This window comes from Colossoma macropomum, unplaced genomic scaffold (genome assembly GCF_904425465.1).
Source record: "Colossoma macropomum unplaced genomic scaffold, Colossoma_macropomum, whole genome shotgun sequence".
Taxonomy (NCBI): Eukaryota; Metazoa; Chordata; class Actinopteri; order Characiformes; family Serrasalmidae; genus Colossoma; species Colossoma macropomum.
This window is the reverse complement of record NW_023494799.1, coordinates 29,363,413-29,377,775: the sequence shown is the minus strand read 5'-3', so window position 1 is coordinate 29,377,775 and position 14,363 is coordinate 29,363,413. Positions and strand designations below refer to the sequence as shown.

At 42.8% G+C, this 14,363-nt stretch overlaps 2 protein-coding genes across 4 annotated transcripts in view; one reads left to right on the top strand and one right to left on the bottom strand.

Annotated features, from left to right (window-relative positions):
* tle2a (TLE family member 2, transcriptional corepressor a) overlaps positions 1-6,598 on the top strand; it is a 55,613-nt gene extending 49,015 nt beyond the window's left edge. The window contains exons 12-20 of the mRNA XM_036586343.1: positions 920-1,046; positions 2,903-3,105; positions 3,499-3,578; positions 3,718-3,967; positions 4,440-4,687; positions 4,818-4,965; positions 5,096-5,246; positions 5,357-5,433; positions 5,652-6,598. Coding sequence (XP_036442236.1) covers positions 920-1,046; positions 2,903-3,105; positions 3,499-3,578; positions 3,718-3,967; positions 4,440-4,687; positions 4,818-4,965; positions 5,096-5,246; positions 5,357-5,433; positions 5,652-5,759 — 1,392 coding nt within the window. The 3' untranslated portion in view covers positions 5,760-6,598. The remainder of the gene's footprint in view (positions 1-919; positions 1,047-2,902; positions 3,106-3,498; positions 3,579-3,717; positions 3,968-4,439; positions 4,688-4,817; positions 4,966-5,095; positions 5,247-5,356; positions 5,434-5,651) is intronic.
* A 1,342-nt stretch (positions 6,599-7,940) lies between these two features.
* The window catches only part of tle2b (TLE family member 2, transcriptional corepressor b), a 102,265-nt gene continuing 95,842 nt past the window's right edge, over positions 7,941-14,363 (bottom strand). For all 3 annotated transcript variants that reach the window (XM_036586263.1, XM_036586264.1, XM_036586265.1), the window contains exons 16-20: positions 14,020-14,267; positions 12,449-12,596; positions 12,168-12,318; positions 11,989-12,065; positions 7,941-10,362 (exon numbers count right to left, since the gene is read on the bottom strand). In XM_036586263.1, coding sequence (XP_036442156.1) covers positions 10,255-10,362; positions 11,989-12,065; positions 12,168-12,318; positions 12,449-12,596; positions 14,020-14,267 — 732 coding nt within the window. In that variant the 3' untranslated portion in view covers positions 7,941-10,254. The remainder of the gene's footprint in view (positions 10,363-11,988; positions 12,066-12,167; positions 12,319-12,448; positions 12,597-14,019; positions 14,268-14,363) is intronic.

The following is a 14,363-nucleotide window of genomic DNA, read 5'->3' as shown; positions in this document are numbered from 1 at the left end:
TCAATGTCAACAAGCTATAGTTTTAGCAGGTTGTTTAGAATCTACTTTGTACATAACACAAGCAACTTTTATCAGCAAATGTGCACAGATTATTTTACGTATAGTTCACTATATCAAAACTGCACTGGGTCAGAAGTTTACATACACCAAGTGCCTTTAAATAGTTTGGACAATTCCAGAAAATGATATCATGGCTTTAAAAGCTTCTGATAAGCTAATTGATATCATTTGAGTTAAATGGAGGTGTACCTGTGGCAGTATTTTAGGGCCTGCCTACATCTTTGGGAGCAATTTTCAAACACCTGAATATACTTTCTTCATTTGTTCGAACAAAAACATCCAATGGCCATGGGACCACAAAGTTACTGTACCATGCAAGAAGGACTGTCTCCTACAGTTGAACGTGAATGTGATGATTTTAAGAAATTTCACATTTCTTAAAATGTACGTACTAGAATGTGTACTAGGATTAAATGTCAGGAAAAACTGAGTTTAAATAAATGTGGCATGTATGTAAACTTAGAGCTTCAACTTTACATCATCAGGTCCTTTTTCAGCACATTTTTTAATGTATATGAGTGAGATTTAAATTCTGTGAGTCTCTCTAGTGTACACCAAAGCAAACTGTTCGTCATGGATGATATAAAAAGAAAGCTTGCAGAAGGAAAATGATGATAAATTCCAAACGAGTCAGGGACTCTCCATTGTATTAACGTTATGACCGTGTCATTATATCTGATAAAAAGCATGCAAGGCGACACATTTGATTTGTCGTAGATGCAGCAGTTCCTTAGCATCTGCTAGACAGAAACAAATGCTAGTCAAAGTTCGGCAAAAGCTTCTTTCAGTTTCTCAGAAGCTCCACGTAAAGGCCGTGCACTCCATCATACTATGTATACGTTTGTCTCCCTGCTCCTAGAGAGAGAAGTCCAGTACTCCAGTGCTGAAGCCAGGCACACCCATGTCCCAAGACTCGTCCACCCCAGGCCCCAGTGGCCCACCCCAGTTCCGCCCTGTCCCGGGCAAGCCAGGTGTGGACCCTCTCGGTAAGACCCTCAAAGGCTTATAGTCCAGAGAAATCCATGTGTCTGAAAGATGTCTTCATCATTGGAGCTGTGGGCTGTGTCAGGGCAGCCAGCAGAGGGCAGTAGTGGTCTTCAGTGTCTTATACCTTTTTTCAGGGATTATTGCTTGTGTACAGTGCCTGACGTGCAGTCTGATGGACAAAGCATTAGGTTAATTGATGCTGGGCTCAAATACTGCCCAGTGATTTTAAAACAGATAAGCTAGCATTGCAGGACTCTGTATCAGCAGGTATTTGAGGTGCTCAAACTATGTCTGCTCTCAATGTCTCCAGTGTCCGGCCACGATGCATACTAATAATAATTAATTACCCAAGTGCAGTTTCAATGTCAAATGTGGTCTACCGAGTGACAGAGACAGAAAATGAAATGTAATTCTTTTAAAAAAAAAAATTAAAAATATATATATTTAAAATATTACATATGAAAATCTGCCTTCTAGACCTCAGAGGAAACAATTGTTGTCATTCATTCATTCATCTTCAGGGGGGGCGTGGGATGCTGGAGCCAATATAACATCTATATGCTAAGGCCCAAAAATTAATATTTGTGAATTATTTGTGACCATTGTAATGTGTATTAAGCCCATTGTTAGACCAGCAGATTAACATAATGCATGTCCTTCTGTGAGATGACACTGTTTCTTTCTGGGGAGGCCCAGGTTTCTATTAGTGGATCTTTTAGGAAGTTAGATAGTGTAGTGGATTAAACTCTCGCCCCTCTCAGGGAAGAATGGGCGAGAATCCTAACATTACATTCACCATCACTCTGGATAACAGCATTTGTTAAATATGGGAGGATAAAGTCTGTTGCTTATCTGCTTTACAAGATAAAGCATCTGCCAAATATGTAAATGTATGTACAGTTTTTTGAATGTTGATTTGTCTACTTCACAGGTCTGTTTTGCTTCAATGAAAAGAGCAGAGTGAGATGAATAAAGTGTAATATTCATTAGATAAAACAGTTTTCTTTTGAAGGAATAAGAGTCAAAAATAATAAACCGTAATATATGTCATCGCAGATCTCTCACAATATCACAGCACAACTGTATCCCAAGTATTGTGATATAATAATGAGGGTCTTCTGTGTAGTAGGACTCCACAGTTCATTTTGTTTAATCATTGTTGTGATATTGGCCTCTGCAGTACAGTTGCAGAAGGCTGCAATATGCAAATGAGCCCTACAACCAATCAAAATGTTGCTTTATTACTGTGGGTTATTCCAGATGAGTGTGTGTGTTTGTGTTTTGAAAATTTTTGGTGAAATTACAGATTTATATAGACCTCTATATAGACTTCTACAGAGCACACTTTTTAGATTTGCGCATTTTAACGCACAGTTAGTGTTTATTTGCTGAATTGGGGGGAAAAAAACATAATGTGCAAAGACACACACACACACACACACACACACATATATATATATATATAATTTTTTTTTTTTTTCCCATATGTTGAAATAAATCGCTGCTGTAGGAACAAAACCTCATATCTCCATTTTTGTTGTTTTCCAGTTTTTGACATAATTTGAAAATACCTGTTGGGCTTTACATTGTGCATAAATTTCATGGTGAACGGACCAAAAGATACGGCTCAAAATTGCTTGGAAAAATGTCTGGTTCCAACGAAATAGAAATTGTGCACTAAAATTTGCAGAAAATGGCATATTTTAGTTGGTTCCTTGTAGAAGATGTGTTAACTGAAAATGAACAAAATATGGGTGTTCAAACTTTTGTAATCATCTACATCCGTGATGATTATTAATCTGCCGTAATAAAAACAGACTGCCCTGTTGACAAACTGCTGTGTGTTGTGAATCAGCTCTGGGTCTGAGGAACCCGTTGGCCGTGCAGGGGGCGTATCCTACAGGAGCTTTCGGCCTGCCTCCTCCGGGGGTTAACGGAGAGCTGGCGGGGGCTGCAGGGTACGGAGCTGGTCTGCACCTCGTCTCCCCTCACATGAACGGATCCGCGGCCGCTGCTGCCGCCGCCGCCGCTGCTGCTGGATATGGACGCTCACCTGGGGTGAGATGCCGTTTTATCATTTCTACAATATAAATAGATCTGTTTCTTCTTTGATTTACAATTTTTTAATGCACCTCAGGTCCAAAGCACAACTACATTGCTGTAGACTGGGGGGTGTCCAGTTCCAAAACAGCTTTCTCACTTGAAGAGATGTACTAAACCTGGTAACTCGCTGCTGATTTGAATCAGGAGTGTTGGAGCAGGAAAATCACCAAACTGTGCTGGACTAAGGCCCTCCAAGTCCAGAGCTGGACACACCTGATCTAGAGCATTATCTGCATTACCCTACAGAAACTGAATGTAACCCATGAAAATGCTGAGCTACCTGTAAAGATGTTGCCTGCACCCTTGAGATTCAGTGTGCATTTTAAGTTTTGTCTTTGCGTCCTTTAGGTGGGCTATGAGTCCCCTCACCCCCACATGAGGGTCCCGGGCCTACCTGCTAGCCTTCAGCCTGCAGCCTCAGGAAAGCCGTAAGTTTTCCAACTTTTATTCTTATTTTTGAATCCTTCCTTCTGCTGTTCTTCATCTTTCTACTTGCTCATCTGGCTCCTGACAAGAGATGTCTTGAAATCTCCCACCATCAATCTCTCTCTTTCACCTTCTCTCCAGTGCCTACTCGTTCCATGTGAGTGCAGATGGGCAGATGCAGCCGGTGCCCTTCCCTCCTGATGCCCTCCTGGGCCCTGGCATTCCTCGCCACGCCCGCCAGATCCACACCCTCAGCCACGGAGAGGTGGTGTGCGCCGTCACCATCAGTACCTCCACGCGGCACGTCTACACCGGCGGCAAAGGCTGCGTCAAAGTGTGGGACATCAGCCAGCCGGGCAGCAAAAGCCCCATGGCCCAACTGGACTGTCTGGTCAGTTCACCCTCTCTCAGTCGCTCTACGTAGGGGGGCTCTTATTACAGTACAGTTTGTAAAAATGCTAAAATTTCAATAATCTATAAGGAGTCAGGTCGGAACAGCAAAGAGGTTATATAACACTTTGTTGGGTTTGAAATAATATTAGTGGAAAATCAAAGTTAAAATCAAAAAAATTCCCTGTAATTACAAAATGTAGCAGATCAGTGAAGATCTTTGGTCCAAAACTGCTTTAGTTTTGAACCAGAGCTTTGAGACGTAATGGATGCTGATGAACACTAGTTAGCACTGCATGCCTAAATCAGCATGTCTCATATCTAGCAACAGTAATAGCAGCCATCCTGATGCCTCGATTTTGTTCATACTTTTGTCCATTTCAGTATATAAAATGCTACATTTTTGCAAAGCTGTTATTTTAAAGTCAGCATCTGTCAACTTCATAGAACTTTTTCTTGCTTCATCCAATCAGAACAGGGACAACTACATCCGCTCCTGCAAGCTCCTCCCAGATGGGCGGACATTGATAGTTGGAGGGGAAGCCAGCACTCTGTCCATCTGGGACCTGGCCACGCCCACTCCACGCATTAAGGCGGAGTTAACGTCCTCCGCTCCAGCTTGCTACGCGCTGGCCATCAGTCCAGACAACAAGGTGTGCTTCTCGTGCTGCAGCGACGGCAACATCGTAGTGTGGGACCTGCACAACCAGACGCTCGTCAGGTAACCACAGAGGCACCAGCTACCAGAGTAGAGTGACTTAAATTGCACAATTCATCAGATTCTAGTCAGAAACTCGAGTTGTATAATAGTGTAATTAGTGTTCATGTTTATTGTTTTTCCTCGTCCACAGGCAGTTCCAGGGCCACACAGACGGAGCCAGCTGTATCGACATCTCCAACGACGGGACCAAACTGTGGACGGGGGGTCTGGACAACACAGTGCGCTGCTGGGACCTGAGAGAGGGCCGGCAGCTCCAGCAGCACGACTTCACCTCACAGGTACTGCAGCACCAGGGAACTGTGGGAAGTGGGGTTCAGCAAACTGAAAGAGCAGCTGAATCATACTAAAAACATACTGGAAGTTTTTTTAATCACATATTTTACCTCGTTTCTGTTCATGTCTGTGTAGATCTTCTCTTTGGGCTACTGTCCTACGGGGGAGTGGCTCGCAGTGGGCATGGAGAGCAGTAATGTAGAAGTGCTGCACGTCTCCAAACCAGACAAATACCAGCTGCACCTGCACGAGAGCTGTGTGCTCTCTCTAAAGTTTGCCTACTGCGGTACGACTTTTACTTCATCTAAATGCACTTTTCCTTTTGTTTTCCTCAATATTTTGTGTGTAGTTTGATACAGAGAACCTTTTTTTATATTTCCATTTCATATATTTCAGGTAAATGGTTCGTAAGCACAGGTAAAGATAATCTACTGAACGCATGGCGAACTCCTTATGGCTCCAGCATATTCCAGGTATCATACTGTTTCAGTTTCATTTTGGACACAATTATCTATTTAATTACAATGTTCTGTATCATTTCTAATGATCCGTATCACATGCTGATCTGTATTACATGCTACATAACTAATATGCCACCATTCCTAAGGTTACTTTGCAATTGGAGGAAAGACCAAAATAGATGCGTTTATTGTGATGGGCAAAACTCTCAAACTCTGTTTTTTGCCTCCAGTCAAAAGAGTCATCGTCAGTCCTCAGCTGTGACATCTCCCCTGATGACCAGTTCATCGTGACCGGCTCAGGAGACAAGAAGGCCACTGTGTATGAAGTCATTTACTAAAACGAATGCAGACTGGACAGTCCCTCATCAAGAGAAGAGCTCAGTGGACGGCAGAGCAGAAACCAAGATTCGCCTTTGATTTGGCCAGTGACTCGCGCAACAGAGCAATGGGACACGGACTTGGAAAAAGCTCATACGTTTTTTTGTTTTTTTTTTTTCCCCCTCCCTGACTTCCATTAGGGGCAGGCATAGAGGGGAGACGGTGCAGCTCCAGAACAGGACTGACCTTGTTGTTTTTTTAATGCTGTGAGAAAGCTGGTAGTCTAGCTTCAGAGACATGGGATTCCTCCAAAGACCTCTCCTTTCCTTTTTTGTTTTTCCTTTTGTTCTTTTTTTAACAAGATGAAACCTCTGTAGTGAATGAAATAGAAAAGAGAATCTTTTTTTTCTTTTTTTTTTTTCTTTTTTTAAAGTCTCTTTCCATGTGGAAATGGACAGTGGAGGAGCAGCAGTACGCTGAGCGGGTTTGGGCTGGTTTCAGAGGAAGGACTAAAGACTGCGGCCATTTCTCTGCCCTCTTCATCCAGTCTGTGCTGAGCCTCTTGAGACTCGGCTCATCTCAGCTGTGCAGCTCGGCGCTTCAGACAGATCCAAATGGCTCGAATTCAGCAGCAGTATGATTGTGTAATGATAAGATGACAGTCCCATCTAGGGTCGTGATTTTAATATTCTACGATTTCAGGGAAATGGCTGTATCGACACTCCACATTAGCGTGTTTTCTCGTGTATACTGTATGTCGGGTCACAATGAAAAGTATTTTGACTTTCGTTGGATACTTCTTATGTATGAACTGTAAATAAAGCTCCTTAAAAGCAGAACAAACCAAAACTCGGTTTAATACACTGACTACAGTACAGTTTGTCTATAGACTACTATGTGAAAGGCAGAGATCACCATTCATTTACCTTCCAGTCATATTTGTGTCAAGAACAAAGCAGAAAACCTACGTAACAGAAAATTACACAGAAACTTCAACAACTAAATGCAGCATCATTTATTCTGTATTTGGTGTCTCCACCCTTTACCTTTATTATAGCTTTTGTTCTTTTCAGCAGACTCACTTTGTCTTTCAAATATATCTGCAGGGATGTTTTTTCCACACCTCTAAAGTTCAGTTTTAGAAGTTGGTTGCATTTTCTACTTTTCAAAATCCAAATAATGCCAAACACATTCAGTGATGCGGAGGTCTGGACTCTGGGGTGGTCAGTCCATTGTTCGAAGAACACCAGATTCTTCGTTTGAGCTGCAAATTTTTTCTCAGTAACTCACAGCATTGAGTTGTCTTCTCACAGTGGAAGGATGGACAGAAACACCTGGATGTTTTCAGATCTGAAGCAGCTTGATTTTCTCCTCTCTCTCAAAGATGCAAGTGTTGTTTATCTGATAGTGGCTGATTGGTGGTCTACCAGGTGTTGCCTGGCTGTTGGGAGCCCTTTTTTCCTTGTATCTTTGAATAATTTTTGAACTCCAGTGTTGAAAACCCCACCCCCAGTGCTTTAATGGAATATAAATAAAGGGTGGTCTCTGACTTTTGTACTATCAAATTAACACTGCTTCGTAGTACATCAAGTAATTCATGCATTGAGAATGATTGTTACATTGCAGTGTCATTCAGGTTAAATGAGATGTTACTCTCCGTAGTCATTATGCACAGATGTAGTAAACAGCCCCACAAAGACGAGAGCTTCAAAATATGACCACAAGTTTAATTAATCAATGTATGCATGTCTGGTACATCACACAGGAAGTGCTACACAGGGATATCACAGCTGTGCCTTTGCAGAAAAAAGTCCTTGGCTTCAGAGAGAGGGAGAGAAAGAGTGAGCGCTTGACACTGGACGTTGTTTTTCAGTATAGAAACAAAGCATTAGGCAACAGTAGATACAGATATTCCGATAGCATGACATTTAAAGATAGGTTGTGACGATAAGGCAGTGGAGAAGGTCCGGCTTACACAAGACAAATCCCACCGTCTTTGGGCAGCCATAGATTCAGCCATTTATAGAAAGGAGAAAAGAAAAATACACCATACTTTCTGCATAACAACAGACCGAACAGAACAAAACACCGTAGCACTATTACTAATTTCCATTAAAAAAAATCATACAGTTCTTTGTTGTGTTTGGAAAGGTAGCAAGCAAAAGACTCAGTTTTCAGTCCATCCAAAAGTTTTCCCTTCCTGCGATTCCGAGAAAAGCCCTCTGGTTCACAGATCAGATAAAGTTGAAGAAACGGAACATGTTGAAGAAAACAAAAGAACAAAATTTGCTCCCAGCAGGGTTTCGTGGTGCGTGGATCGCTTGACTTCATCCTTCAAACATCACAGGTTGGGTGGGCAACCACAGCTCTTTAAAACTGTGAGGTACAACAGGGGTATATTCTAGGGCCTCTTGGGCATGAAGCTAACCTGAGTCTGGCTGCAGGGAGAGTGTGGATTTCTCTGGCACTGTTACAAGCAAAGTTCTGAACTGCTTTTCTGTTTTATGCCTCAATCAAACATGAGCTTCAACCAACCATGTTCTGCAGTGGTGTGAGATCCAGTGGTCAGACTGTAAAGCGCCGTTAAGTGCCGTGTACATATATTGGGCCACTGGAATTACAATGAACAGTGCTGCTGTTCAGCGTTTGCTGCATGAAACCCACTGAGAGATCAACCTGCTCCTCATTAGACTCTGGGGGAGCCTCTTGTGGGAGATGAAAATAAAGCGCGGGCTGGAGAATTCAGCTGGGAATCACCATATGAATATTTAATTGGAATATATAGGGAAGTAGCGTATTGTGTTTGTGAACACATCATAACTGGAACGCTAGTTCTAATCTGAAGAGTATAAGTCCTGCGCTCTGTGTGGTGAAGGACAGCCTTGTTTCCCATCTCCCCTCATTGTTAAGCACAGTACAGTGCAGGTGCTGATTAGCTCACGTATAAAAATCTGGACAGACGTGGTACGTTCAGACATCGAACTCGAAGATTTTCTAATTTTACCACAAACTTTTCTGTAAATACAGATCGTAAACACAATTCTTTGTTACCCAGATTTACAAGCAAGAATATTCCAATTTAACACAGTTGACCAAGCCGGCAAACAGTGCACCAATATGGTCGACTAAATACAGTAAACACTTCAGTGTTTGTAAATGACTGACAACCTACCTCTACTGAATAAGCAGGTCCCCATCAGGAACCAAGGAACCTAAATTTGCAGGGCAAGATGATGGCTGAGGTCAGTGTAGGAGGAGTCTGGCACCAAACATTAGTCCCCAACTAGCTGATGATTTTTTTGGACAAGTAATTCTTGTCCTCTGAATAAAAAACAGCTTTTAAATAGTGAGTTTCATTGATGGCTCTATTGATATAAGTTAGTTCCAGCTACTACAACACTGTGACTATCACTTTATAGAATTGTCCCTCCAAACTTTCACATGGATTTGTTCAATTTCATTACCATAATGAAGTACTGATGAGCCAAACCAGCCACTGATTCTATAACTAAAAATAATAGTGGGTCGCATTAATCTTATTTGTAGTTATTCTAACAGGGCATTTTGGCTTTTCTGAGTAAATGAACGCACTTTTACTTCATATAAAGAGTTTTTTACTGCAATTTTTTCAGGTGTTTAAAACTTTTGCACATTTATATATATATATATATATGTATTTGTAGATACCTACTCAACAAACATATCAACAGTAAACAGTGCACCCTCTACACTTCTATTTGTTATGTAGTTTATATTATTTTCTATAAGTGTAGAGGCAAGACCACAAACGACTGGTGGCTTGGATTTCGTGATGTGCCAAACATCCAAACATCTGATTTGATTAGTGTCCGAATGCACTGTTACTGTTCACCAAGCGCGTTTAGCTGTGCAGCGCCGTTGCTTGTGTCAGCGTGTTAGCGCTCATATCCTCCCAGGTTGGTAGCTATTGTGTGATGGGGGGCCCGGCTAGCGGTGGGAACAGGCAATGACTAAATTAGGGAGGAAATTGGGTTTAAAATCCAGCCAAGGCCAGGCCACAGCTTGCTCATTCTGCTGTCTCTGGGTTTTTCGTGGGAGGGGTTGCTTGTGTTGGGGCTCGTTACAGTGGAGGCTTTTTTTGGGACTAATGAATCGATTGTCTAGTATGTGTGTGTTTTCTGTGAGCTGCAGCTCCCTAAGTGCTCGCTGTCTCCTGTGGGCTTTTCTCCTCTCTGCTGAGCTCTTCATCTAGAGACTGCGCTAATTACCCTCCCTCTCTCGCTACTGCTCTCTTTCTCCCTCTCTCTGTCTCATTCTTTATCTCTCACTGTCGTTCTCTCTCTCTCTGAGGAGATGGAATGGGGTTGGTGGAGGTGTGGTAGGTGGAGGTGGGGTGGGTGGGTGCATTTGCGGGTACTGAGCAGGGAAATACTGTCTGGGAAGAGGATGTGTTGTTGCCCATGGTTGCCCACTCTTCTTTCACTCATTCTGTCTTCCATCCATTCATCCATCGCTCCCTCCCTCTCTCCTGTTGCCTCAGTACACCACCTCATACACAGTGGCTTTCTTATCTCCGGACCCTGTGACGATGTACTTGTCGTCGGGGGAGACGTCGCAGCTCAGGACGGACGAGGACTCCTTGGACTAGAGAGAGAGAGAGAGAGAGAGAGAGGAAGAAGGGAGGAGAAAAATGTGCATGTCAGACTAGCTTGCGTACGATGATTAGGCTGAGCCAAAATAAATAGCACCCTAGTTGGCTACATCAGCGGGTTCATTTGAAATATTAATCGTGCATTTTTTCTCTCCTTCCCGGCTGCCGATAAAGTCATCAGCCCTGCCGCGCTCTCTCTGAACAGCTGTATCTATTCTGCACAGCGCACACACTCTCAACAAACAAGGGCTATCAATCTCGCAGCAATGCACCGAGGGTCTTTCCGACAGTGATACAAATGACGCTGAGAATCAGAGGAAGGTGCTGCGAGATATCAGACGCATGGTAAGGTGAGCTAAAAGGCAAAGAGGCTATAAACTTCAGAGTCTGATTTGATTTTGATTACAGTTCTTTAAGAAACGATTCAGTCATCATGAAATATCGAATTTCATCATGATTTGATCCAATTATGTCAGTACGATTCACAATTAGTTTTAAACATACACTCAATGCACCAATGTGGCTGCAGGAGCCGTTACAGACCAGCAGACAAAAAGGCAACAAAAGCAAAACCAAGAATTTTATTTAGCCTGAAGATGAGTGCATACAGTGCACCTGGTCCAGCTGCATACTTACTGATTCTTTGACTGAAAATAAGTGAACACATCCTCTACAGCCCATGTGTCAAACACAAGGCCTGCGGGCCGAGTCAGGCCTGTGACACAGTCCTATTCAGCCCGTGAAATTATTTTAATTCCCTATTATTATTCGCCTGTTTAACCCTGAAATGCACTGCAGTTCCCAGCGTGTTCGGCTCACGGCAAAATGTTAAGTAAAAATGAAATAAACACAGCTGACATTTTTAAATATGGCCCTTTTTAGAGGTTAAGTTTGACACCCCTGATCTACAGAGAACAAACCTCGGCACATTTTAATGCACCACTGATGTTCATTTGCTGAATTTACCATATTGGGAAAAAAAAAATAAAAGCAGAATGTGGTCTGTACAAAGGTTTTGGCACAGTTTATATTTTGCGTCCAACATCTTAAACTCAGCAAATATATAGAAATTGTACATTGAAAGTGTGCAGAAAAATGGCTTAATTAAGTTTGATCCTTGTAGAGGCAATTTACCCGGGGGTGTTCAAACGTTTGCATGTGGATTACATGATTTAAACTTTATTTACTCAGTTCAGTAAAGTAACCTGCTACCCATACTGCCCACATAGGAGAGCATGCGATGAACTGCACAATGGTTTTTAATAACTTATTATTGTATTGTATTAATACACAGTTGAAACGATGGCCGCGGTTATATGTGCGTATATAGAGTATTTTACAATGGCTTTAAACATGACTCAGCCAATCAGATATGAGAAAAACTGGACTGTCCATTTTATATACTCGATTCTAACGTTTAAAAACTGATGTAGTCTAATCGCCAATCAAAGACAGGTGTGGCACAATGCGTTTTCACACTCCTGTGGTCGGGCTAACAGGAGCGAATAGGGAGACGTGAGGAGAGCCGAAAAGTGGATGGGACTCAGCCTCCCTCTTCTGATAATTTCTGACTATTCTCTTTATGATTTTTTTCCTCTGCTATCCTTCATCTCTCTTACCTGGAAGATGCTGGCTCCATACGGCGTTCTCCACGCATTTAACAGATTGTCTTTTCCCGTGCTGACAAACCATTTGCCTGCAAAACACAAAGAACAGCTCAGCGTGTATCACAGTGCACTTCTATACATATTCATTCAAACGAAAGAAAGAGACGGTGCCAGTGTTCGGCTGCTCGTACCGCAGTAGGCAAACTTTAGAGAGAGCACACAGCTCTCGTGCAGGTGCAGCTGGTATTTGTCTGGTTTGGAGACGTGCAGCACTTCTACATTACTGCTCTCCATGCCCACTGCGAGCCACTCCCCCGTAGGACAGTAGCCCAAAGAGAAGATCTACACAGACATGAACAGAAACGAGGTAAAATATGTGATTAAAAAAACTTCCAGTATGTTTTTAGTATGATTCAGCTGCTCTTTCAGTTTGCTGAACCCCACTTCCCACAGTTTCCTGGTGCTGCAGTACCTGTGAGGTGAAGTCGTGCTGCTGGAGCTGCCGGCCCTCTCTCAGGTCCCAGCAGCGCACTGTGTTGTCCAGACCCCCCGTCCACAGTTTGGTCCCGTCGTTGGAGATGTCGATACAGCTGGCTCCGTCTGTGTGGCCCTGGAACTGCCTGTGGACGAGGAAATACAATAAACGATAACTGACGTGGACACTAATTACACTATTGTGTAGCTCAGCAGTTTCTGGCTGAGTCTGACACATTTTAATGCTGTATTTGCTTCACAGTGCAGCAAACTGTTCCTTTTTCATCCTATTCATTTTCCATGGAGACAGGCAGCGTTCCTGCATTGAGGATCTGTGGAGAGGCGGAGCTAAGCAGGTGAATTTCTAGACATTATACTAATAAGAAGCAAACTGCACTGCACTCTCAGGAAAAAGGTACTAAACTGTCACTAAGGTGAGACCCTCAAAGGTACAGTCGTATGCAAAAGTTTGGGCGCCCCTGGTCAAATGATGTATTGTTGATTTTCTAAGTGAATATAAAATAACATCCTCTAACAGAGAACACACTTTAATACTCAATGACTGTTTATTTGCTGAATGTAACATAATAGGAAAAAAATAAAACATAAAATGTAGGGTGCTCAAACTTTTGCATGTGACTGTATGTCTTCAGTACTTTTAGTTAGCGAACACAATTGAATCCTATTTTAATGCAGTATCATTCTTAAGTTGAATTGACTCCAAAAGCCTTGACGGGACATCAGTTTTATATTTAATGTTTTTTTTCCCCCAATTTTCTCTCCGATTTAGTCGTTTCCAATTCCACCCACTAGTTAGGACTCCCCCAATCACACAATACGACCAGCACTAGGAAGGAGAAGGCTAGCACAGGCTTCCTCCGAGACCTGTGAAGCGCTAGGGCATCTTTTCGAACTGCCGCTAACACCATGTCACTGGGCGGCCGAACATGCTTGGAGGAAAGCACCCACTGCCAGATCTGTTACGTCAGCTTACAGACGCCTGCGCTGACTAGCACTGCGCTGAGTGATGGGGGGAGAAGCCGGGGGGCCATCCTACCCACCCAGAGAGCAAGGCCAACTGTGCTCTCTTGGACTGTTATATAACTGTTATTATGCATCTTTCTCTGGGAAAACAAGTGTAGCATATTTTAAAACTTACTTATGGTACACAACTGAAACTTAAGTATTAACTATTGTTGCACCTTTGAGGATAAATTTCTGTTGTTTGTAACTTAATGGACCAAAATGTGCCTGTACAGTTCTTTTTCTGACAGAATGGGCTGAAAAAATGATGTGGCTAGCATTTTATCATGTCATGCCCATAAACAAGCTACAGACTCAAATCAGCACTGAGAAGATTCAAAAGGCACATCAAGCAGCAGACAATAATAATGACTGACAGTCAGCAGGAGAGGAGCTACATCAGTTAAAAGTTTTGCATTTTTAAAAACAATATTAGACCTCTTGTCTTTCACTGGGCTTGAATTGTACACTCAGCAAGGGAAGTGGGTCTCTTCACTGTAATGAAACTGCAGTGTTAAAATCCTCTATGTACGTTTCCATGGTTACCTGACGAGCGTCTGGTTGTGCAGGTCCCACACTACGATGTTGCCGTCGCTGCAGCACGAGAAGCACACCTTGTTGTCTGGACTGATGGCCAGCGCGTAGCAAGCTGGAGCGGAGGACGTTAACTCCGCCTTAATGCGTGGAGTGGGCGTGGCCAGGTCCCAGATGGACAGAGTGCTGGCTTCCCCTCCAACTATCAATGTCCGCCCATCTGGGAGGAGCTTGCAGGAGCGGATGTAGTTGTCCCTGTTCTGATTGGATGAAGGGACAGAAAAAGCTCTGATGATTTCTGGGAACTAAAAAGTAGAATCATGCTTATATTTAAACTCTAAAGGTATTACGGTACT